Source organism: Penicillium waksmanii (assembly GCF_028829765.1).
Source record: "Penicillium waksmanii strain IBT 27052 chromosome Unknown utg000009l:1.0-4314994.0:1.0-4318279.0, whole genome shotgun sequence".
In the NCBI taxonomy this organism is placed as follows: Eukaryota; Fungi; Ascomycota; class Eurotiomycetes; order Eurotiales; family Aspergillaceae; genus Penicillium; species Penicillium waksmanii.
Window position 1 is genome coordinate 2,886,353 of NW_026643255.1, and position 24,294 is coordinate 2,910,646.

At 50.2% G+C, this 24,294-nt stretch overlaps 10 protein-coding genes across 10 annotated transcripts; 5 read left to right on the plus strand and 5 right to left on the minus strand.

Annotated features, from left to right (window-relative positions):
* Window positions 1–598: 598 nt before the first annotated feature.
* On the minus strand, window positions 599–1,509 carry N7481_011421 (cytochrome b-c1 complex subunit 10; the record flags this gene model as incomplete). Its single annotated transcript, XM_057270640.1, has 5 exons — window positions 599–607; window positions 663–810; window positions 894–947; window positions 1,240–1,301; window positions 1,507–1,509. The coding sequence occupies 5 exons, from the start codon at window positions 1,507–1,509 to the stop codon at window positions 599–601; spliced, it is 276 nt and encodes a 91-aa protein (XP_057117814.1).
* Window positions 1,510–2,096: 587 nt separating this feature from the next.
* On the minus strand, window positions 2,097–4,452 carry N7481_011422 (putative disulfide isomerase; the record flags this gene model as incomplete). Its single annotated transcript, XM_057270641.1, has 4 exons — window positions 2,097–2,459; window positions 2,514–4,049; window positions 4,111–4,192; window positions 4,256–4,452. The coding sequence occupies 4 exons, from the start codon at window positions 4,450–4,452 to the stop codon at window positions 2,097–2,099; spliced, it is 2,178 nt and encodes a 725-aa protein (XP_057117815.1).
* Window positions 4,453–4,898: 446 nt separating this feature from the next.
* N7481_011423 (complex I NDUFA5 subunit family protein) lies at window positions 4,899–5,725 on the plus strand (the record flags this gene model as incomplete). Its single annotated transcript, XM_057270642.1, has 3 exons — window positions 4,899–5,446; window positions 5,501–5,605; window positions 5,665–5,725. The coding sequence occupies 3 exons, from the start codon at window positions 4,899–4,901 to the stop codon at window positions 5,723–5,725; spliced, it is 714 nt and encodes a 237-aa protein (XP_057117816.1).
* Window positions 5,726–6,398: 673 nt separating this feature from the next.
* On the plus strand, window positions 6,399–9,414 carry N7481_011424 (coatomer subunit beta'; the record flags this gene model as incomplete). Its single annotated transcript, XM_057270643.1, has 8 exons — window positions 6,399–6,416; window positions 6,530–6,592; window positions 6,647–6,700; window positions 6,758–7,109; window positions 7,165–7,740; window positions 7,803–7,813; window positions 7,877–8,152; window positions 8,203–9,414. 8 exons carry the CDS (start codon window positions 6,399–6,401, stop codon window positions 9,412–9,414), a joined length of 2,562 nt encoding a protein of 853 aa, XP_057117817.1.
* A 2,566-nt stretch (window positions 9,415–11,980) lies between these two features.
* On the minus strand, window positions 11,981–13,151 carry N7481_011425 (uncharacterized protein; the record flags this gene model as incomplete). Its single annotated transcript, XM_057270644.1, has 2 exons — window positions 11,981–12,092; window positions 12,172–13,151. The coding sequence occupies 2 exons, from the start codon at window positions 13,149–13,151 to the stop codon at window positions 11,981–11,983; spliced, it is 1,092 nt and encodes a 363-aa protein (XP_057117818.1).
* Window positions 13,152–13,241: 90 nt separating this feature from the next.
* Window positions 13,242–13,562, plus strand: N7481_011426 (uncharacterized protein; the record flags this gene model as incomplete). The annotated part of the gene is made up of 1 exon (XM_057270645.1): window positions 13,242–13,562. The coding sequence occupies one exon, from the start codon at window positions 13,242–13,244 to the stop codon at window positions 13,560–13,562; it is 321 nt and encodes a 106-aa protein (XP_057117819.1).
* Window positions 13,563–14,695: 1,133 nt separating this feature from the next.
* N7481_011427 (serine/threonine-protein kinase) lies at window positions 14,696–17,067 on the minus strand (the record flags this gene model as incomplete). Its single annotated transcript, XM_057270646.1, has 6 exons — window positions 14,696–14,893; window positions 14,962–15,326; window positions 15,389–15,804; window positions 15,867–16,644; window positions 16,733–16,897; window positions 17,046–17,067. 6 exons carry the CDS (start codon window positions 17,065–17,067, stop codon window positions 14,696–14,698), a joined length of 1,944 nt encoding a protein of 647 aa, XP_057117820.1.
* Window positions 17,068–17,999: 932 nt separating this feature from the next.
* On the plus strand, window positions 18,000–19,685 carry adaB (chromatin-binding transcription regulator ADA2; the record flags this gene model as incomplete). The annotated part of the gene is made up of 3 exons (XM_057270647.1): window positions 18,000–18,092; window positions 18,180–19,556; window positions 19,617–19,685. 3 exons carry the CDS (start codon window positions 18,000–18,002, stop codon window positions 19,683–19,685), a joined length of 1,539 nt encoding a protein of 512 aa, XP_057117821.1.
* A 513-nt stretch (window positions 19,686–20,198) lies between these two features.
* On the plus strand, window positions 20,199–21,557 carry N7481_011429 (enoyl-CoA hydratase/isomerase family protein; the record flags this gene model as incomplete). Its single annotated transcript, XM_057270648.1, has 3 exons — window positions 20,199–20,375; window positions 20,624–21,238; window positions 21,522–21,557. The coding sequence occupies 3 exons, from the start codon at window positions 20,199–20,201 to the stop codon at window positions 21,555–21,557; spliced, it is 828 nt and encodes a 275-aa protein (XP_057117822.1).
* Window positions 21,558–21,646: 89 nt separating this feature from the next.
* Window positions 21,647–22,891, minus strand: N7481_011430 (mannitol-1-phosphate 5-dehydrogenase; the record flags this gene model as incomplete). The annotated part of the gene is made up of 2 exons (XM_057270649.1): window positions 21,647–21,671; window positions 21,729–22,891. The coding sequence occupies 2 exons, from the start codon at window positions 22,889–22,891 to the stop codon at window positions 21,647–21,649; spliced, it is 1,188 nt and encodes a 395-aa protein (XP_057117823.1).
* Window positions 22,892–24,294: the final 1,403 nt, after the last annotated feature.

Here is a 24,294-nt window from a genome sequence, read left to right on the forward strand (position 1 = left end):
CTCTTCCCTCTCAGTTTCTCCGCACACAGGTCCTGTGATTCGCCTTCCAGCGAAGCGTGGATGCCATACCATTTGATCAAACGCGAACAGTGCTACCCCGGTTAGCTTGGCAAAAGATTTAAACCCAAAGAGGGAAGCTCTAGGCGTCGGGGGCGGCGATGTTTTGTCTTGTAGATCTGGAAAGCATTGTTATCAGTGGGAGATAGGAGGGGGGAGATAAGTCACTTCATGACCCTAGTCATGACAAAGTACCCTACTAGTACTATTTGAACGTGCGCTGCCACAGGTCAGCCTTAAAAGCCACAGCTTATCAAACGACTGCTTGGACTTGCCCTTACGGGAAATAGACCATATATGCTTTAGATCCTTCCTCACTTCGAGAGAAGGGTGCAAAGGAACGCGGGTACACAAGGAGTCCCATGAGTTGAGCTGGACAAAAGAGATCACCCTGACGGGTTTGATAATGGCTGCCTCTATGTGCTATTCGAAACATAAAAGACTTTCATCGCTATTCTACACGAAGGCCGCTGCCCCTGACCTGCACATCCATACTATTCTAAGTGCATCACCGGCACTCCCGGAACCATAGCGAAATAATTTAGAAGGGCTAAAACCATGTTAGTATTAGTGCCAAAGACAAGCAAGAGTGGTGCGAAACTTACGTTGTCCTCGGGGGCAATGGGACGGTCATAGTAGGTGTCCAGGAAGGGGAACTGCTGGAGGATATCGCGGCGGACACGGGGGACCTCGCCGAGGAAGAAGAGAGCAGCAGCGCCAGCGAAGACACCGAAGCTACCGGCAACGGTACCACTGATTCCAAAAGTCAGCATATTTCGAGTTAAAAAAAGCCTTAGTCCAGCAAAGCTCAAATCCATGTGGTAGTGTAGACTTACGCCTTGATGGCACTGGGCAGGGTGAAGCCGGCAACGGTACGCTGAGTGGCGAAGCTGTAAATGTTCGTTAGCTTATATTCGAGCTGCCAAGTGCACGTAGATCATAATTCGACGACAGGCGATTGGTGATATTTATTGCGAAGGTGTACTCCGCGGAATCCACAGTTGCCGCATGTCAAGCCGCGCTGGAGCTTTAAGGCACGCAGATCCACGGAGTATATCACCATGACAGGCCGACTCCATATGCACAAATATGTAAAGCAGGGAATCAACCTGGGTGATTCGCGCGCATGCACACATGCCAGTTGTCCCAAATTGAAGATCGCGGTTCGGGGGGGAGTCTCACTTGGATGCAAAAGCGGAGGATGGGGCGGCGGCCGCAGCGCGGCGGAGAGTGGGAGCGAAAACCTATTAGGCAAAAAAGAGTACAAGTTAGCCATCAATTGCTTGCAGAATAGCTGAATACAGCCCGCAGTCATCCCGCATGGGTCCGTAGTGGGTGCATCGTGATGCGGTCACCCCGTTGACACGGCCGGTGCCGGCGGATCAAGATCCGAACGACACGGTTGACATTTTGGAATTGTATCTGGTGTCGGATTTAAGGCGAACGTACCATTGTTGTGAGGCTGTGCAGGTCGTGGGACAATCAAAAGAAGGAGATGAGCTCGGAACGACCTTCGACGAAAACCGGATAATCACGTGATGGCAACCTAACACCAATCAGAAGATAGCTAATTAGTCTGAGCCGTTGTATTTATGCAACCCCCTTGGATAAATTGAACATCTACTTGGCCAGAACGTCCGAGGCCATGATTAGTGATGTTGTTGATTTTAGAAGAAGTAGCCGCATATATAGCCATATAATATTCACAATTGATTCCATTTTAAGGTGGTTTTGGTCTGCGGTGACCGGAGCAGGTTATTCCTTCTCTAGACCTACACTTTTGTGAATTAAATACAGGGATTTTGGAAGAATTAAAACAATATCTTTCTTGAGTTTTAGTGATCCAGACTGGAAGATTAGAAACAAGATTTTTAAAAAAAACGAGGAAATGTGTGCTTCAACACCTGTATTCGAACATGCAAAAATTGGAAATCAAGAACCAGACGGTCTGCAATCAATGAAGTCACAGTTGAAAAGGAAATTATAGATAAGAAAAATTGAACCGTGCTACCAAACACCGGTACTGTACATGCGTCTCATTAGTCGACTTTTCCTGTCGAACCTCCGTTCAAGATACCCTCCTTGCCGTCCAGGTGGAAGAAACCGCCGCCATTGGAGTTGCCAATAATGCCACCACGGCCAAGTCCGCTACGGCGTAGCAGGCGTCCGCGACCGAAGATGGTGGCAACCGCAACCGTGATACCCAACAGAATGAAAAAGAGAATGGGGTGGCTGCTGAGGAAGGAGCGGGTGTAGAAGAAGAAGGTCTCAAAGGTGCCAATGGTGGACTTGGCGGCTAGCTTGGGAGGAGAGGAGATAACGAGGGGAATGGTCTCGAGGATCGAAGTACGAGAGGCCATGACCGGAGCACCGCTGGAAGCAGTATCCCAGTATCGGCGATTCTATCAGAAGTTAGCTTAGAACGTTCGGAAGGAGAGTCAAAACTCGAAACTTACATCTTCGTCATTCACAATGACACGGTCACTACTTTCGATATCGATGCCGTAGGTGGTGCGAATCCAGCGCTCCCAGAAATCGCCATCAACCCAGGCAAAGGCAACTGCCTTCTTGTCATCCTCGCGAATAGTGATGCGCATGTTCTTAGCAGCCCGTAGGGCACGCTGGTCATCACGATCATCGGCTTCTTCGATACGCAGTTGTTTGGAGTCACGAAGCTCTGACCTTTCAAGTCGGAAAAGCTGCACTTGTTTATCCATCCACTCAAGAGCGGCTTCCTTCAGTTCCCGCTTGGACTGCTTGAAATCGTCGGAACGACGGCGGCTAAGAATACCAAGCACGACGTACTTCCCATCCATAATCTCACGGGCATTGGATGCCGTCAGCTCGGGAACAATGGGCAGCCAGACGGTTTGCATCCAGGCTAGAACTGCACGGAAGTCTCTCATATCCTTGGGGGCAAGAGCATTGTAGTAGCTAGCCCGTTCATCACGGACCACCAATAGACGAGGCCAAGTCGAGATCTTGAAGCGCGCTGCCAAGGCAGCACTGTTAGTCTTGACAATGCGAGCATGTCCCACGAGGCTAAGAGTCAGACGGTCCATAGCGCGGAAGTCCTCAGACGTAGTGGCGTCATCGTAGAAATAGAGGAACAAGACTTCTTCAGTCTCCTCGAGCTCCTTGAAAGTAGCCCCATCGACGTCCTCGATACTAGAGCCGGGTCCAACGGCCTTCTTTGTATAGGAAAGCAGGTCACCAAGACCACGAAGACCCGTGTATTCCACGCGCTGACCACCCCGGAAGAAATACATGGTGGGGAAAGAGCTGACGCGAGCATCTTCACACAATCGAGATTCCACGTCGCAGTTCACCTCACCCACGTTCAGGACATCCTTCATTTCTTTGGCCATCGCCTGCCAGTTGGGAGCCAAGGCCTGGCAGTGACCGCACCAAGGGGCGTAAAACTTGATAAACCAGGGATCCTGGGTAGAAGTGACCAGCTTCTGGAAGCTCTCAGCGGTGAGAGGAACAGAGAGTCCCTGAGGATTGGGAGGCGCCGATTCAGGTTTTCTCTTGGTCTCGATCGTGTCAACTGCCTTAGAGTCTGAAGAAGTACCAGATTCTTTCTGCGAAGCCAGCTCGTTTTGCTTCTCACCGGCCTGTACACCAGCCGCAGGGTCTTTGTCCTTGGCCAAGGGTGAATCGGGTTCCGCACTCGAATCCACGCTAGAGGCACCAACCTCAGGCAACTTGATGCCCTGGGGAGGGCGAGACCCAGGCTTGGCCGCCTCGAGTTTCTCTTCAATAAGGGGGCTGAGATCCTTGATCACATTTTTAACAATGTGCTTGTCCTTTTGCTCACCCTGGTCATAGAATGCAAAGGTGGGCCAGGCCGAAATTCCAAGCTTCTCGCAAAGGTCTCCGTGGGCTAGACAATTCATGGAGCCGAAATGGAAGTTGAAGTAGTTGGTGAAGCCGTTGAGAGACTTGGGATCGGGCGACTTCCCTGAGGCTGGAGAGACGGGGTTGGAGGTCTAATGTCAGATGCCATGATTAGCCCTGGAATTCTAAATTTAGCATCATGGTGCATCTCACATAGTAGTATTCATAAATCGTCTGGTACGGCGGTGCAGCCTTTCGACAGTGGCCGCATGAGGGCGAATAATGTTTAATGAGCCTGTTGATTGTTAGGATCTAAGATTGTTCGTTGTTATAGTAACAGGATGTCCGAAGTACTCACCACTGGCCATCTTTGATGAGCTCATCGAAGTTATCAGGAGTAAGTTGGGTCAATGGGGGAACATCCAGTCCATTGAAGACTGTAGGTTGATCAGAGTCGAGTCCACGGTTTGCTCTCTTTTCTAGTTTCGCAGACGCGGCCACTGTCGAGCCGGTCAACAAAGAGAGGAGGGACCACCCCAACCACGAAGTCTTCATTTTGGGAAACGGGACGAAGTGACCTCAATAACGGGACGCAGAGGGAGAGTATTCGCAAGCCCCTCTTAAGGCTTAGGTGGGTTGAAACGAGGGACGTTGGTCGAAAGGGGGGGAATTTGACAGATGTCACAGGTGGCACATTGGATATGGGGGCGGCAAAAACTGGCTTAGAGGGCGCTAGCCTTCAGTCGTCGAGGCAAGAACAGGGTTTTAACGACCAAACCCCAAGCCGTGAAGAGTCAAAAAAGACAGCACTCGGAAAATATCGAGGCCCTGCGCGCGTGTGTGTTGTAGATAGCGGAAAGAAAAGGTGGCTCTGGCCCCCTGCCCGTTTAGAGAGAGTGGAAGGCCAAGTTTATCCGTTCCGGCCCGACTGAACTTCCCGTCACCCCGTCACATCAAAGTGCGCCCGCAACCACTCCATTCCTCATTTCACACTCACCAAAATGAGGGCTACACTCCGGCTGTTGGCCAATGTCAAGCCCCGGTATCTGGAGGCTTTCGCTCCAACCGGATTGACCGGCCTGTCCACCCACCCGAACCCCCGCCCGACTTTGATCTACCTTTATTTCCAGACCCTGCAGAAGCTCCAGTCCTTCCCTGAGTCGTCCGCATACCGTCAATCCGCAGAGGCGACCACTCGCCACCGCCTGAAGGTTATTGAGTCGAAGATTCCTCCCGGATTCGAGGCCTGGAAGGCGCGCGTCGACAAGGTCATCGCCGCCGAGCCCGAGCGTTTCGCTGCTCTCAAGAAGTCTGCGGGTCCCTTTGGCTATGTTGGTGTCCAGAAGAAAGACGGCTCCGACAACCCCCATGGTCTGGCCTGGGATGGTGAGACTTTCTCTGAAGCTTGCACCGAGGGATCAACCCGCACCGCGGAGGAAGAGGCCGAACTCGATAAGCTGCTCGAAGAGGGCATCAAAAGAACCAAAAATGCCGACCACTATATCGAGGAGATGAAGTGGGAGAACGAACCCGCTCTTGAGGCTGACCAGTATGCCAATTGACTTTACATGGAGGTGTTCCAGGATGCTAATGCGCGTTACAGAATCTCCCAGATTGAGAAGGAAATCGGCCACGGCCTCCTTGAGGAGATTATTGAGGTTGCCCAGGCTGAGTTGAAGCTTGCTAGCGAGCTGCACGAGGCGAAGGTGTAAGTAAAGCCCGAACTATATCCGTGGTTCCCTGACCAGACTACTTACACGATTCTAGTTGGGAGGAACTCGAGGAGAAGCCCGCCGCGGGCCAGTGGACCTACTTCGAACGTCATTAAGGCAATATTGGAAGAAGACGTTAGAGCACGCACGGTTCCTGTATTTATTAGAGGGGTTGTTCGAATACATTTGTTTCACGATTTCAATTCTCGGCCTACAATCGCACGGCGTGATCACCTGAGAGGGATTTCCCGCAGGCAAACTTATAATCAGCACCAGAAATTACAGGGAAAGTACCTCTACAATATCTACTACCTCGACTGCAATGGAATGCATTTATAAGGTGTTTTTTGATGATAGCAGAGATCCGGTTCTGGCTATTACGGAGCCTTGAGAGGCTGTGGTTCGCTTTTTATTTCCATCAATCTCTAGCCAAACTAGAATAAGCATGCACGATCGATACATCGTAATTTCTATAGAATTAATTGGGATAGTCTGCCACATAGACGATTGCTTGCTCGTATGTAGTCCACCCTGTAGTTACATGCTGCGTTTGCTGGACCCGCCCACGGAAGGCGGTGAGTCCGGCGGGAATCCTCCTTGTGGACACATACATTGTCCCTGAACGACCTTCAGCTCTCCTCCAGCCGGGATATCTTGCTGGTTTTTGAAAGATTATCCCGAGGATCGATTCTCTTGCACCCCTTGGGCTGTCTGAGCGGCTCGTGGAATTGCCCCTCTCGCACGCCCTAACGCCGCTTCACACAAACATTCGTCCATCCCCCACACAACATGCGGCTCGACGTTAAGGTACGCAAAACTGAATATCGAGGAGATAGCTGCTCGCGCTAGGAATCGAGATACACCCGGAGATATAGAAGAGTGGAATTGACAAGTTTGCTAACGGGATTGGTATTGTACAGAGGCAGCTCTTTGCCCGCTCGGAGCGGGTGAAAGGCATTGATTTCCACCCCACGGAGCCCTGGGTGAGTTCGAACGACGACAGTCGAAGAGCTTCGGTTGTACTGACACTGTCTTAGATTTTGACCTCTCTCTACAGCGGCCATGTCTACGTTTGGTCGTACGAGACGCAGGTAGGTCCAAACGCCCAATGTATCCCGCAAAAGCGCGGCTGACCCTCCGTCTCCTAGTCCATCATCAAAACATTCGAGCTTACCGATGTCCCTGTTCGTGCCGGTCGATTCATTGCGCGCAAGAACTGGATTGTTTGCGGCTCTGACGACTTCCAACTCCGTGTCTACAACTACAATACCTCCGAGAAGATCACCTCCTTCGAAGCCCACCCCGATTATATTCGCTCGATCTCCGTTCACCCAACACTACCTATCGTCCTTACTGCGTCAGATGACATGACAATTCGCGCTTGGGATTGGGAGAAGGGTTGGAAATGTATTCAGGTCTTTGAGGGCCACAGCCACTATGTGATGGGCATGTCCATCAACCCGAAGGATACCAACACGTTCGCCTCTGCCTGTTTAGATCGTACTGTGAAGATCTGGAACCTCGGCTCCCCCCCATGCCAACTTCACCCTGGAAGCCCACGAGACCAAGGGTGTCAACCACGTCGATTATTACCCCGGTTCCGACAAGCCATACCTTCTCACAACCTCGGACGACAAGACGGTGAAGATCTGGGATTATACAACCAAGGCGCTCATTGCTACCCTAGAGGGCCACACTAGCAATGTTTCCTTCGCTTGCTACCATCCCCAATTGCCTGTCATTGTCTCAGGTTCTGAAGATGGAACCGTCAAGATTTGGCACGCCAATACCTATCGCCTCGAGCAGTCGCTAAGCTATGGACTGGAGCGAGCGTGGTGTGTGAGCACACAAAAAAGCGGCAATGCGTTAGCTATGGGTTTCGACGACGGTGCGGTTGTCGTCAAGATGGGTCGGGAAGAGCCTGCTGTTTCTATGGATGGCTCTGGCAAGCTGATCTGGGCCCGACAGAACGAGGTTGTTTCTGCTGTGATCAAGGGTGGCGATTTAAGCATAAAGGATGGCGAGCCTCTGTCGCTGCCTACGAAGGATCTGGGCTCGAGCGAGATCTACCCTCAGATCCTCTCTCACTCTCCGAATGGGAGGTTTGTCGCATGCTGTGGAGACGGTGAATGTTAGTTTTGAGAACCCCTTCCTTGAAGATATCTTGACACGATGCTAATTTTTGACTTATAGGGATTATTTACGTGGGTGCCCTTTTACTGCGGAAAAATTGATATCGGTGGACTAACCCTTCATTTTTATTTTAGACTGCTCTGGCGTGGCGCAACAAGGCATTCGGCTCTGCTCTCGACTTCGCGTGGGGATCTAAAGACAACAGCAACGATTTTGCTGTTCGCGAATCCACGACTAGTGTGAAGATCTTCAAGAACTTTAAGGAGCAAAGCGGTGGTCTCGATGTCGGTTTCCAGGCCGAGGGTCTCGCAAGCGGTGTTTTGCTCGGTGTCAAGGGACAAGGTGGTATCGGCCTCTTCGACTGGGAAAGCGGCAACCTGGTCCGCAGAATCGAAGTTGACCCCACTAGTGTGAGTTTCATTCCGAGTACATTTTGTGACATCTATTGACTTTGTTTTAGGTCTACTGGTCTGAGAATGGTGATCTTGTCGTCCTTGCTTGCGAGGACTCTTTCTTTGTCCTTCGCTACTCACGGGAGGAGTACATTAACGGCATGAACAATGGCGAGGCTGATGAGGATGGAGTTGAGGCTGCTATTGAGCACGTCGCTACCATTAACGAGACTGTCCGTACTGGAGAATGGGTTGGCGATTCTTTTATCTACACCAACTCTACCAACCGCCTTAACTATCTGGTTGGTGATCAAACATACACCATCTCGCACTTTGACCAGCCTATGTACCTGCTTGGATACCTCGCCAGAGATTCCAAGCTATACCTGGCGGATAAGGATGTCAATGTTGTCTCTTTCAGCTTGTCTCTCAGCATGGTCGAGTACCAGACTCTCGTCCTGCGTAACGAGATGGACGCTGCAGCCGATATTCTGAGTGATATCCCTCAAGATCAGATGAACAAGGTTGCACGATTCCTTGAAGGTCAAGGCTACAAGGAGATGGCTCTTGAGGTTGCAACAGACCCAGAACACCGTTTCGACCTGGCTTTGGCCCTCAACGACCTCCAGACTGCTCTTGAGATCGCCCGCCAGACCAACACCGACCACAGATACAAGCTGGTTGGTGATGCCGCCCTTGCCGCTTGGAACCTCTCTCTCGCCCAAGAATGCTTTACTCACGCCAAGGACGTTGGCTCCCTCCTGCTGCTACACACAGCTAGCAACAACCGAACCGAGCTTCGTAAACTGGCTACCCAGGCTTCCGAGTCAGGTCTTCACAACGTCGCCTTCTCAACCCTCTGGTCTCTGGGTGATATCGATGGTTGCATCGAACTCCTTGTCCAGACAAACCGCATCGGTGAAGCAGTCCTCTTTGCCCAGACCTACAAGCCTAGCCGCGCCGCTGCTCTCGTAGTCCAGTGGAAGGAGTCCCTCGAGCAATCGAATAAGACTAAGACTGCCCGCCTCATCGGTGTTCCTCCCGGCGCTCCGGATGTCTCGACTGATGATGACCTCTTCCCTGAGTGGGATCAATACATCCGCCTCGAGAAAGAGGGTATCGCCCCAGAGCCTGTTTCCGAGTCACTCATTGACATCAATGGTGATGACGAAACGGAGCCCGTGGCCGCAACTAACGGCACCCCAGAGGCTGAAGCTGAAGCCGAAGTCGAGGTCGAGGCTGAGGCTGAGGCTGATGCCGATGAGGAGAAGTCAGAGTAAAAAAAGGCTCGATGTTGGGTAGTGTTTCATTCTGGCTCGAGAGATACGTTGATAGAGAGCATATTTTCCATTCCCGATACTATTGAGTCGGATTATTTTGAACTGCGAGCGGCGTCTTAACGTGTGTCCGACTTCTTTTACTTTGTGTTTTCTATTATTTTATTTGTTCGCTTTTGTTTTCCTATTGCTGTAATTCCGCTGCAATATGTTACGGTCTCAGCGGGCTGCTTGAGACCGCATGGATAGATACAATGACAAAGGCCCTTTCCAGAAATTCTTGTCCTGTGGTAGCATAATAAAAATTGCCTCCAAGGTGTTGAGGCTGAGATGTCTCAGGCAGCAATTATGCATTCCTGCCGCTCCCTCCTACTCATCTAGTCATCTCGCATACATCACCACTTCAATAGCTCTGAGCTTCTGTCGGGAGGAAGTAGTACTAGAAGACTGCCTATCTACTAGATTTCTCCTGCTACTTTTTGGCATTCCAACTTGAAGGTTCCCCTTCCGTTTTAGTGCTCGTTGCCGCTTTTTGCTCTCTGAGCAGAACACGCATGTGAACGAGGTGACAGGTCGATGAACAGTATTGTCTCGCCACCAAGTTCGTGTTCCGGCTTTATTCCATCAGCTAAGCAGCTCACAACGGTCAATCTGTCAGCATGCCATTTGAGTTCATCAGCAATAATGGTCTCAGTAATGATGCCACGAGAACACGGATCCGAAGCCACGCAGCCCATGGGAAAAATAAAAGCAATGAAATCTCACGACAATCTAGGAAAGACGCGCTGGCGCCGACGACAACATCATTTCGCGTCCCACTGATAATGCGTGGCCAACTTGAAGCAAAAGAGAAAATCTATGATATTGAGCGGCCTATTGATGACGGACTTTTATTTCCTGGCCTCCTACCTGGTGAATCCAAAGGGCTTGTCAAGAATGGTATGTGTGGAATCTCTCAAAGAATACTGGTTTGGTCTTGACCCACGGGGAATATCTAGCTATCTCGTTTATGAACTCTATACGATTCTCTTCTGAACTGAACATCGGTCTCGACTATGGAGACCTTGGCCCCCCCGATATGTGTCAAGTACATGTTTTCCGATGAGGCCTGTAAGGGATGCTCTTGCTCAACCAATTTTAATACGAAACTCTTACTGATTTCGTCACAGGCTTTCATAGCTCAATTGCTACTGCTCTCCATTGCCTTGACAACCTTGTTATCGAGCTGGAAAATAAGTTGTAGAGAATGCGTCATGTATCGCATATGTTACGCCTGGTGAAACAACACCTTCATGGTCAGAGTGCGATCACTGACTTCACCATCGCGGCTGTAATAAATATGGCCCAATATGAGCATCACAAAAGTCAATTTCAACAAGGGTCTATCCATATGCAAGGTTTGTGGCAGATAGCTCAGTTGCGAGGCGGGTATCAAATCTAATCAGAAGCCCCTCTGGTTTGGGACAGAAGATGTTGCGGTAAGACTAGACACCGAATATTGAAGCACAACTAGTCGTGTTTATATTTACACGATTAGGGTCGATCTTGAATATTCGTTCCAATTGGGCTCATCAACATTGTTCAGCTTTAAAAGAGGCTGAACTCGGATGCAAGACCGAGACGCAATTTCCCAGTGTGTACCTACAGTCGAATCACGAGGTACAATCTCTAGTCCCTGGACAATCCTTGTTCAAGGCGCAGTCAACCAATTATCGACATTTATTTGGTGACTTCATGTTTCTTGCTTCGCTTCTCAACAGCGCGATTGCTGGTGATTTACCGAAAATGAACGCCATTGAGCTTCATCAAAATATCATCCTGCTTGGGTATCGTCTAGTCAGACTTTACCCCCCTAGGCTTGCTGCTTGGTGCTTCATCGCTTCAAAATAAGGTACATTTAGGGCTTACTGCCTTTTTGGTGTCCTTCCTGCAAGGGTGGGATGGTCGAGTTGCCCAGAATGAGCTTTTGTCACAATTACTTCTTGCAGAAGTTCAAAACCCTCCAAGTCCTGGACAGCATCAAAAGGAGACGCTTCTTTTGCTGCTATTCATAGGAGCAGGTTCTTCATTCCTTTCGAGGCATTCTATATGGGTTTCCAAAACACAAGACACCTTGCAGGCCCTGAAGATTGAAAGTTGGGGAGAAGTCAGGAAAATTCTGGTTGGATTTCCATGGGTCAATGCTATTCATGATATGGAAGGACAGGAGCTTTGGTATGCTTCTATTGGTAAGGTCCATTCGCCATAATATAAACGTTGGGGCTGTCAAGAATTGATATATAGAGAAGATATGTGACTCAGGTAGGACGGTAGTATAGGTAGGTGTATGGTAAATTTTCAAAAATTATCATAATTAGGAAAACATAATAGACATACAAAGAGATTATTTAAGGGTCGAAGATTCCAGTGGTATCGCAGTCCAGAATCAATAAAAAGTGTCCGGGAAATCCTAGATACTTCAAGTACTGCCTACCCATCAACAGAACATCGCCGGAACTCGGCAATTGGTTTCTTTTCGTAAAATCGGGCCCACAAAACATGACAAACTCAGGGACTTATTCCAACCTTTTCAAGCAAACTCCGTCGGTAGCTTGATCAGCTTGCCCATTTCTTCAACAGTTTCCGCCCACAGCTTCTTTTGTACGGCTTGCCCTGCAGGAGACTGAAGATATGGAGAAGGCCTGTTCAGTGAAAAAAAAATTAGTCACAGGCAATTCTTTTTCTTGATAAATTTGGAGCGAATGGGGAAGTTATTCGTACTGGATTATTTCCTTGTCCCCGAAGAATGCCCCATGTGATTCTGGCCCTGCCACCACAGCCGCATTGACAAAAAGCCGCCCATCGACCTCAACCGGGCGTGTTAGAAAAAACTTGACAACGCCCATGACCATGCGCATGTGCATCGGCAAAACATCGGTCATGTTGGTGTTGATCAAACCCGGACAAACCATATTCAGGATCACCTTGCTTTTGTCAAGACGCTGAGCAAGACTGTACATGAACATGGCACACAGAAGCTTGGTGTCGTTGTATCTCTCTTTGGAAAAGAAGAATTTCTCCGAGTCCATATGCTCAAGGATCAATCCATCGGCTTTCACGGGCGCTTTTCTTTCGAGGCTCGTGGTAAAGTACATTCGACTACCGACCCAGGTGATCCGAGAAGGCCGGCCAGTTTTCTCCGCGTTTGCTTTGAGATATGGTAATAATTCAGCAATCAAGATAATATTTGACAGATAATTCACTTGAGTGACGCAGTCATGTTCATCTGGGCTACGTTCGAGCTTGAGAAGTCCAATGCAGGCGTTGAGGAGCAGGATGTCGACCGCAGGAACTTCTTGTTGTAACACCTTCGCGAAGCCCTGAACACTTCTGTAACTGTTCATAACGAGCTCAATCACGGTGATTTTTGCTTGGGTGTTGAATGGCTGAAGCTCCTGTTTGCAAGCTTTGCCTTTCGACACATTTCTCACAGCTAGAACGAGGTGGGAGACATGGAGCTTGAGTAGTTGTCGAGCTGTTTCTAAGCCAATCCCTGCAGTAACTCCAGTCATCAAAGCTGTTTTGCCATGGAGATCGATGTTCGGGGGCAGAGAAGAAACTTTGGGTTGTGGAAAGTTCATTTTGGTTGCAACAGTGAGGAGGGTCTCAATGACAAAGGGGTAATGCTGAAGCTGAGTAGTTTCACGGTCTTCGTAAAATGGGAAAGGGTTCATCGACAGTCTGGTCGACAATGCCGGCATCATGGCCACGCCATACCAAAAGACCGAAGACGGATTCGAAGGCCAGTTCCAAACCAATCATCTGAGCCATTTCTATTCACAAACCTCATCATGGAAAAAGCGTTAGCCTCGAGGACTCCACGCGTTGTCGTTGTCTCAAGCAGCATACACCGCGTGGGCCATATCCGATGGTCGGATTGCAACTTCAATGATGGGAAGAGCTACCAGAGGTGGCTGGCGTATGGTCATTCCAAGACAGCCAATGCTCTAATGGCTCTTTCACTTGCTGAGAAACTCGGTTCCCGTGGCCTTCTCGCCTTCCCGTTGTGTCCTGGAACTTGTTATACGAATCTCTCGGCACATGGGGCTGACAACTATGTTTCTTTTGCGGCCGGCCTTACGGAGATGGACAATATCTATGGGAATAAGTGAGCTCATGGCATAGATGAGACGAAATTCAAGGGTTTGGATCAGGGAGCTGCCACCCACGTTTTTGCTGCCTTTGATCCCAGCATTGTAGGCAATAATGGTGCCTTTTTGAGTGATTGCCATGTTGCAGATCAATCGCAGGAGGAGTTATACCCTTGGGCGATAAACAAGGTTGATGCAGCGAGATTATGGGTACTGAGTGAGAAGCTTTTGGGCAGGAGTTTAACTGGTAAAGGGAAATATTATAAGCACACTTACCTAGGTATGACAACCTTGGAATAAACGTTTTCTCCAATATTGAGTAGAGGTGGTCCATGGAATGAATTTAATTCATATTCTGACAGGGATGCCTTCAACCAGGGGCCCGAAAGTAATACTATGATTATTCATAAATCTGAATGTTTGCGAATATAGATAATGTATTGAACTGATTGATATGAATATAAAGGACTTGCACAGGTGTTCATCGTTGTACCTACTAGGACATGCGTGGGTAGCCTCAAAGTATACCTAGGACATCCGAATCGGACTTCATTCATGGATGGAAACTACGACGATCGAGACACAAAATCTAGGTTCAGTGGTTCGGCATTGTCCATTGCAATTCTGTGAAGAATACAGAGAAAAGAAAATCTCGTACCCGAAAGGTAGGATACAAGGAGACAACAAAAAAATGACAGGTAATGACCACTTGAGACCATCAGACGAAAACAAGGGTTTGGAAAAAGGGACCTGCCTGGGAAGAGTGTGTGAGGGTGTGGATGACGCTGAGATGGGATGACCAGAAACAAACCAGAGCGCTCAATGGGAGGAGGGGGTTGGGATACGAAAAGATGACGAGAAGAAATAAGACACAATGAAAAAGGGGGTAAAATGTTATCTCGGGACGTGGAGAGAGTACTCCGAGATCAAGATGCCACGGACTCCTTGAAGAGAAAATGAAACAAGAGATAAGATAAAGACAAGCACGAGACAAGGGAAATTGGATGGATCAAGATGGGTGAGTGATATGTGGATCAAGACGAAAAGCATGGGACAGTACAAATGAAGAATCATGTCTATGAACCTGTTTTCGCACACCGGTCTTTCTTCACCTAATAATTGACCTTGTATGAAGCCCAGCGTTAATCTGGCCCTTACTCCGGAATGCTGCCGAAGGACGGGTCCTTGACACTACCGCCGCCGTCGCCGAGTCCGGCCACGGGCCGGTTATAGGACCAGCCGGCAAACTGCTGTTGCACAGTCGATGACAACGCAGGACCGTCAACATAGGAGTCCTTTGGGGCCTCCTCAGTGAACTCGCGATCAAAGTTATCAGTATCACGAGCATCCAGCTGTAAAAACGAGTGCGGATTAGAATTAGTAAGATCAAAAGAAAAGGGTAGGAGAAATCATGACATACCACGTTAGGGCGGAAGCTGGGCTCATACTTCCGCTGAAGAAGCTTGCGCCAGTCAATGTTGGCGAAGAAGTGGTGAGACTTGATTTCAACAGCACCGTTGGCACCAAGACGGCGCTGAGGATCGCGATCCAGCAGGCGGGTGAGAAGATCTCGAGCAGCTGGAGGCACGATGTCACTGCTTGGGAAAGTCAAGGGCTCTTGCAAAATCTTGCGGTACATCTCGTTGGTGTTCTCGTCGTAGAATGGCGGGAGACCAGTCAACATCTCGTAAAGCAAGACACCTAGAGTCCACCAATCAACAGTCTTGCTATATCCATTGCCAAGAAGCAATTCGGGTGCAAGATATTCGGGAGTTCCGCAGAATGCTGTGATTTGATTAGAAAGAGATGGGGTGGAAATTGTGGGGGGGAAAAAAGTGCAATCTTACTGTTGGTTCGGTCCTCATCCTTCATGTCCAGCTTGCAAAGACCGAAATCGCACAGCGCAATATGGCCAGTGTAATCAAGCAAAATATTCTCAGGTTTGAGATCGCGGTAGATGACCTTGAATCCGTGAAGGCACTCAAGGGCACACAGAAGTTCGGCAGTGTAAAAGCGAGCCCTGTTGATATCAAATCGTTGCTCTCTTTGAAGGTGGTGGAAGAGCTCTCCACCATTGACGAATGCGAGAACGAAATATAACTTTTCGGGCGACTGGAAAGAGAACTTCAGAGGAACGATGAAAGGATTGTTGATTTGCGCGAGGACCGATCGCTCTGCCAAGGTATGTGTGACCTCCGATCGGGAAATAATGTGAGCCTTGCGGATCGTCTTCAGGGCGTAAATTCGACCGGTATCTTTCTTCCTGTTTTCCAACCTTGGTAAGCGTCCGATGGACGAAAATCCCGATTTTGATGCTCAACTTACATGACCTGCATGACCTTGCCGAAACTTCCCTTACCAACGACCTTCAACAAGTCGAAGTCCTCCATCTTCAGACTGCGCTGTCTATTCTCAACGAACGAGACGCCGATCTTGATCGAACCATTGCCGAACTGGAGATCCAGCCACTCGACACCCCGCTGACCGGAGGCCCGTTCTTGCTCGGCATGAGCAGCGGCGGCCTTTTGGTTGTCCTTCTTGCTGAGTTTTGGGTCCTCCACATAAGGTTGAGTTGCCTCCTCGAAGCGTGGTGTAACCTTCGTAGCGCCAAGGAAGATATCCTCACTGCGACCGGCACCAGGACGGGCGGCAGGATTGCGCAGATAAAGCTGGATATTCAACTCTGTCTTCCGAGACACATCGAACTTGAAAGCAGTGTTATCACCAGCCCACAGTGGGGTTTCGGGAGACCCCGACACAGCATCCACGAAAACCTGATTCTTTTCGAAATCGAGAAGAGCATAGGGGAGGTATTTAGTCGAATAACGGCCGTGGACTGTAGGGGCAGAGTTCATGCCACCACTAGTGGACTGTGGACGGTTGTTTTGCACGAAAGAACCAGCTTGTCCGTGTGTAGAGTGTGACGAGGAAGAGGTGCTCGGACGCAAAGAAGAGGGGGCGTAGGAGTTGTTTTGGAAATGAGAGTTAAAAATCTGCTGGAAATGAGGAGACAAAGCGAACCCTCGGCCTTCGTGGAGGGTGACAATCAGAATACCCGGGTTGACCGGGTTCACAGGGGGAGAGACGAGGAACTCTGAATTGGCTATAGTTGCAGCACCAGGCACGGAGTTAGTGGACGAAATTTCGTCTGGGAATTTCAATGTAGATCATAAGATCACGGCATAACATACCAATGCCACTTGCAGTATTGCTGGGAGCAGCGGCGATGCTGGGGGCTTGGGGGGTAACGGGTGTTTCATCACCGCCACCGCCGTTGGAATCGCCCTTGATTGTGGAGGTGGAAGACGATCGGCCAAACCCTTGGGTGAGGGGAGCCAGATGCGTCTCCTTCAGTTCTATCGGAACGGTCAATTAGCAATTTGGACCGAGACAGTCAGCCCCTCTCATGCGCCGCGGAGGGGCGACGGCTTAAATTTGAGAGAGGGGGGGGGGGGAGACGAAGAGGGGGAGGGAAGAGGAGATAGGGAGACCAACTGAACATACTTTTGGTGAGCTTCCAGGACATGATGGCGGTCTCAAGGCCGGGGTATCAAGAGGGGAGAGAGGAAGAAAGAGTCGAGTGTCCAAAAGAAACCGACCACGATACGTTGTGCAAACTGCCTGAACGATCAAGGGGAGTCAACATCGAAGTTCCCAAAATAAAGCCGGGGACCACACAAGATCAGCGCCACGCCGCCCGATCAGATCTTCGGGGGAGGGGGAAATGGGAATCGTGATTGAATCCCAGACACAGAGTTAGCACGGCTTACCTTCTCAACACCAGAGGAGATTGAAGACTGAAGCACAACTGGAAGATAGAGAGAGAGAAAGATCAAAGGCGCGGGCGAGGCACGGGCGAGGCATGGGCTGTGGCGGGGAGGGGAAGCCAGCGTGCCTAGAAGTATTGGTCATACGTAATTTACACTCCGGGGATGGAGGTTGGCTGTGTGGGTATCATAAGGCTGTACCGTACTTACCGTATCTTTAAGATTCAGGGTGCTGAGGTAAGCGGGAGAGTCAGCCACAAATTGGGGCAGTGCAAGCCAGGGCAGGAAGGAGAGTCAGCCACAATCTCAAGGCAGTCACTGCCAGTCACTTAACAGTGGGAACCGGGAACTACCACACGCGTCGCCCAGCTTCCAGTCAATTCATCTCGTCTATCAAATCATATCCCCGACAATCCAACATTTCCAGGGTCCATTCGACAACGCGAACTCTTCCAGCTGCGCCTACATCCTGCAGCTAGCACTCGGCCCTTTATTTCCCGATCCCATCTGCGGAGATCCTTCCCCAGGATCTCACCTTAACTTGGCACACCTCCCACCTGCATCCCCTCCCCTCCCCTCCCCTCTCCACCCATCTCGACACTTCGTATTGCCCTCGGAGACCTCTCGAGGGTAAGGTTGGGACCTCACGACAACGTTGGATTCTGTGGAGGATGAACGGGACCAAAAACCGATGGGTGTAATACGCAAGAAGACCGCCTCGCGCGGCACCGAGGCAGGCACAAAGTTCCACTGCGATGTCTGCTCCGTCGACGTGACTTCAACTGTGAGTCCTCCGAACACCGAACGATGGAATGCACCAACAAAATCCATGTAGCATACACTGACCAATCCTTCTCTTTCACCCCGTTAGGTCCGCATCTCCTGTGCACACCCCTCCTGCCCTGAATACGACCTCTGTGTCCCCTGCTTCGGCGCCGGGGAGCTATCAAAGAACCACGACCCAGCCACCCACCCCTTCCAAGTCATCGAGCAAAACTCCGTCCCGATCTTCCAGGAAGATTGGGGTGCTGATGAGGAACTGCTGCTGCTCGAGGGCGCCGAAATCTACGGCCTGGGCTCATGGGCCGACATCGCCGACCACATCGGTGGTTACCGCTCCAAGGATGAGGTGCGCGATCACTACATCGAGACATTCGTATATGGAAGTCACTTCCCTCTCCCCGATCGCGCCGACCCAGAGGATAGCAGCCTTCAGAAATCCATCTCCAAGGAAGAGTTCCATACGCGCAAGAAGCGTCGGATCGAGGAGCGCAAGGATGCTGCCAAGGCTGCTCCCCCTACAACCCCCAAGCAAAAGCCAACTGCCAGTGTACCCGCATGCCATGAGGTTCAAGGTTACATGCCTGGTCGATTGGAGTTCGAAACTGAATTCCTCAATGAGGCCGAGGAAGCCGTTCAGCACATGGCGTTTGAGCCTGGGGCGGGCATCGGTCCCAATGGCGAGGTAGATGCGGAAACAGAGCTGAAGATGACCGTGGTAGATATCTACAACTCACGCCTCACTGCGCGCACAGAGCGCAAGAAGATTCTCTTCGAACACAATCTTCTAGAATATCGGAAAAACACCGCCCACGAGAAGAAGCGTTCGAAGGAAGAACGCGAATTGTTGAACAAGGCCAAACCCCTTGCTCGGATGATGAACCGGAAAGACTTCGACGATCTGAATAAGGGATTAGAATACGAGCATAATCTGCGCCTCGCCATCTCACAACTCCAGGAGTGGCGACAGATGGGTATCGGTGACCTGAAAGCAGGCGAGAAATACGAGCAGGATAAACAAAACCGGGTACAGAAGATGCTACCGCAAGGCTCCTTTGACCGCTTCGCCAGTGCCCGTCCTAAGCAAACACAACCGCCCGAGACGTCGACCGGAGCAATTCAACTGACGACGCCTGAACTTCCGCTGCGGTTCCAGAAGCCTAGCAAACCATCCGAGCCGGAGCCCGAGAATGACTTCGACCGGATGTTCGCCATTGACGGCGATTCCGCACCATCACAGCCAGCCAAGACCAAATTTGTGGTCCAGCCGCTGAGTGGAGTGTCTGCATGGAAATTGGACAATGAAGGTGCTGCCGATCTTCATCTTTTGACAACCGAGGAGGTAGAACTATGCAATGCACTCCATCTTATGCCGAAGCCCTATCTGGTCGTCAAAGAGACACTGTTGAAGGAAGCAATGAAACAAGGCGGTACTCTGAAGAAGAAGGATGCACGAACGATCTGCAAGGTCAGTTCTTCCATTCATGTCCTTTTGATGACACGACGAATTGCTAACGTTATTCTATAGATCGAGGGCACCAAAACCAGCCGCATTTACGATTTTATGGTGCACAGTGGATGGATCAATAAGGGGTAGAGTCCTGGTGGTGATCATGCTTGCGTTGTCTGTATTCGACTTGATATCTATTCTGCAATTTGCTCTGGGAGCGTTTGGTTTCTGGCGTTCACAATGGGAAAGACGGGGTGTTGACCTGACGTTGTTCATATACCGAGAGGTTATCGGGCGGTAATCCACAATACCCTTTTTATTCGAATATCATTCTATGTAGAAATAGGGTTTGATCATAATACTCCTCCATATATTATCAACGTAGTAGTATAGACCTATAGGTACTCTATTACCCAGAGATATCCGCCTGGCGTCACGGTGGAATTGAATATCTGATTACTAGTAGTACCGCTGCCGAGCTCCATCTCGACCTTCCCCCGCATCGGCCCTCGGCATCTCCATCGCTCTACTCTCCGCATTTAACAACCGGGCCCAAACCCACCCAAACCCAAACAATCATCTCTTGAGATTTATCTTTATTCAAAACCAAAACCTACATCAAAGCATATTGAATTCAAGTTTCCCCCCGTCATCAACGCAATGCCCGATTTCGCAACTCCTCCCCCAAACCCTCAACACGCCGTCCTCTCCTTTCCGGCACCGCACGTCCTCCTCGTCACGCTGAACAGACCACGCGACCTCAACTGCATCAATGCGCAGGGTCATGCTGATCTGCATGATGTGTGGGAGTGGATGGACGAAGAGCCTAGCCTGCGCGTTGGCATTCTGACTGGGAAAGGGAGAGCATTCTGCGCTGGCGCTGATTTGAAAGGTAAACTTCTTTTTCTTTCTTACAGTGATTGATACGAGAAGTGGTGATTGTAGATTTATCTACCGATAGTCAGATTTGATTAGGAGATTCCTTTTCTCTTCTCTTTCTCCTCCCCCTATCATCCATACAAAAGAAAATAACCCTACACATCCCCGAAAAGAAAAAGAAAAGTCAAAAAGGCTAACCCACCCAGAATGGAACACTCAAGCCAACAACACCGGCAAAAAAGCCCCCCCAACCCCCCTCGGGCTTCGGCGGCGTAGCACGCCGAAAAGGCAAAAAGCCACTCATCTGTGCCATAAACGGTCTCTGTTTCGGCGGGGGTGCCGAAATGATCATCAACGCGGACATCGTAATCGCCGCATCTCGGGCGGTAATCGGTTTACCAGAGGTAAAGCGAGGCGTCGTTGCTATGGCGGGGGCTTTGCCTCGTCTCGTGCGGACTGTAGGGAAACAGCGTGCTATGGAGATGGTTCTTACGGGGCGGACGTTGTCAGCTGTGGAGGCTGAGCGGTGGGGATTGGTGAATGAAGTGGTTGAGGTTCCTGATTCTGGTCGGGGTAAGGATGAGCGGGAGAATGAGGAGGTTTCGAGGATTATTGTTGCGAGGGCTTTGGGGTTTGCGGCTGATATTGCGGGGAATAGTCCTGATGCGGTGCTGGTTAGTCGGGAGGGGGTTAAGTTGGGTTGGGAGGGGATTGGGGCGGATGAGGCTACGGGGATGTTGAGTGAGACTTGGGTTAAGAGACTTTATGAGGGTGAGAATATTAAGGAAGGATTGCAGGCGTTTGTGGAGAAGAGAGCGCCTGTTTGGAAGGATAGCAAGTTGTAGACCAAGGTCTTTTCTTTTGATTGTGTCTTTACTTACTAGTTAGTACTTGAGGGATACTACTGTACAGTGGTTTTGCAAAAGTTTGAAATCCCCCACTGCCCACCATTACTATTGACCGTCTTCTATTGGCAGACTAGTAGCTACCTAAGATGGAATAGATTGGCCAATCTAGTAGCTACTAGGTCCGCTTGGGAAGTACAAAGAAGGAATACAAAGGAAGTAGCATTTCAGTGGATAATCATATTGTGTCATTTCGTAGCTAATCATACTACACATTGGATACTACAAGTCGTAAAGTCATATCAAAAAATCCGTTTCCCAGGCACGCCGTGTGTTCGCCCATTCCCATGCGGTTTGAAGTTGCTCAGAGTGAAAGGAATTCAGCTAGATGCGCGGTTGGCCCGCCTCCCTGTAAAATGATTAGCGTGGACAACAGAGAAGGGAGATTGTATTGGGGATATCATACTTGGAGTCAGATTGCACACGTTCTACCACCTTCACCACGGCAGAGAACAGCGGGTGGTCTCGCTCCAGGCTGGTCAGTTGAACAGTGGCATCACCCGGTGAGTTCTCCTTCAGAATCTTGGCTAGCTCCACGCTTTCCTCGTCTCCTTCCACATTCTGGAATCGCATGGTCATCTCCACAGAGCCCAATAATGAGTCGTACTTGGCGTTTCGCTCAGCAAGTTGCGCGGCAGGACCAATGAACCGTTCCTTGCGGCCCAGTTTGCGGATCGGGGCACGGCCAACACGCTCCACGCTATCTTCCAGGTAAGGGTTCGAGATTCGGCTGATGATGGTCTCGACGTAATCCTGTTGTTCCTGGGCAGCGATCTCGTGCTTATCCACGATGAGCGAGGAAGTTTCTTGAAGCACATCTCGGACAGTGTTGCGAATGTACTCGTCCTTCATTGCTTCGGCAATAGTCTTCTTACCGGCAAACTTGCCGTAGTAAGCAGCGGTAGCATGGCTCGTATTGACGGTGAACAGTTTGCGCTCGATGTAGGGCTCGAGATGCTCGACCCAGTGGATTGCGGGAATATCGGGGTGACCAAACTTGCCGAAGGGGAGCTTCTCAACCACCCACTCGTAGAACTTCTCGATGCGGACATTCAGACCGGCATCCGGGGCTTGAGCTGGGACAATGCGGTCAATGGCAGAGTTGGCAAAGGACGCACGCTCGCCGAGGGTCTCCAGTCGTGAGTTGTCAGTGTTGTCCTTGATGAATCCGTGCAGGGCGTCAGTTCCGCCAATCATGTTCTCACAAGCAATGACAGCCAGTGGAACAGAAGCGGTGCGGGCGTTGATGCCCTTGGCGATGACTGGAGCAATAAATTTGAGGATGTTTGGACCGACGGCACAGGTGACGACATCGGCAGTGGAGATCTCCTGCACAACATCTTGTTCGTGGGTCTTGGAGTTGATAGCGCGATAATTGGTGATCGTCTTGGTGCTTTCACCTTCTCCGCTGACTTCGGTGACCTGATAGGACTTGGTATTCTGGAGGGAGGTGATGATGCTCTCCATGACATCTACGAAGACGACCTCATAGCCTGCAGTATGGAGGAACTCGGCGACAAAGCCGCGGCCGATGTTACCACCGCCGAAGTGAACAGCCTTTTTCGTCATGGTGGAAGTGAGGCAAGAAGATAAGTGGAGAAGTGGAGAAGTGAGTAAGAGGAAGAGGAAAAAGAAGAGAGGAGTGAAGAGTTGAGGTTTAAAAAGAAGGTTAAGGGAAAGAAGGAAGTGCGGGTGGCTGATTCGGAGGGAAAGAGCGAGGTAGATGTGGGGATGGATGGGAGTATTTATAAGAGTCACTGTATGCCAGTGGGAAGACAAGAATGAGGAATGAGAGGGGTTTAAATGGTTATGCGGTTTGCATCGTGGCCTGGCCCAGTTTATACTTTCTGGCAGGTTCGTGCTCTTTTTTGGTTTTGGTTTTGTTGGTGGTGGTATCTGTGAATGACTTCATCGATTTTCGGGAGGCGGCGCCGGAACTGGGCTCCGCCTTGTTTCCTGCTGATGAGGGCATCATGAGGTTGGTTTTCTCTCTCTTTCTCTCTTTTTCTCTCTGCCCCGGAATTCAAACAAGGTTGATTCTATCAATTCAAAATTACAATTCCATTCAAGATGGTCTACCCAGTGTAACCCCCCCCGCTTTGCCGTGCAACCTGTAACCCTCTCTATAACTAGCAAACCCCGGTCGAAAGCAATGACAAGTGAGCATAGACTACTCCGTACTACTCCCTAAGTCTCTTAGTCTCTTAGTCTCGTAGAATGAAATTGCGCCGGGAACTAGGCCCCTTTCTGACCTGCCTACCCTCTAAACCCTTTTCGCTCATTAAACCCCCTTCTTCCTTTTCGTCGGGCATTCATTTTCATTTGATAGTCCAATCTTCATATGGACATTGCCACCCCCCTGAAACATCTCACCGGGGTAGTTCTGCAAATCGGTCTCCGGTATCACCCGTATAATCCCCAGCCCGGAGTTTCAACGGAAGACAGAAAGAATGCAACTCCCTTGACCAGAATTGGTATCGTGGGCGGGAAAGCCAGCCGACACCCCGGAGAAGTTAAGCCATCCGGAGTACAGTGTTCCTAGTTGAAGGGCTGACGACTCACGGCTGACGCTGACAAGTCATACTAGTCATAGGCCATAGCCATAGCCATAGCCACGGCTGAGCCAAGATGGCGCATCTGATACGCGATAATCGCAGCGTCCAGACAACCTACGTGATCGACCGTTCTCTTCTCCACTATTGGTGACGTCGGATGAACGGACAGCGGCCAGACCCAGTTTTCTTCCGTTTAGTTGCTGCTTCGATATCGAACTGCCGAGGTTTACCAGTATTCCTATCTCATCCATTATCTTCCATCCCTTTCCAACGTGCCCAACGCCCTCTTTCTGAATGGTTCCATTCCCCTCCTTTGCCTTCTCTTGGGACACCCCTAGACTGCCTAATCTGTGCACCCGCTCAGCGTCGGTCCGTCATTCGATTGGTCCCTGCGCCGACCCCAGCCTTTCTAAACTC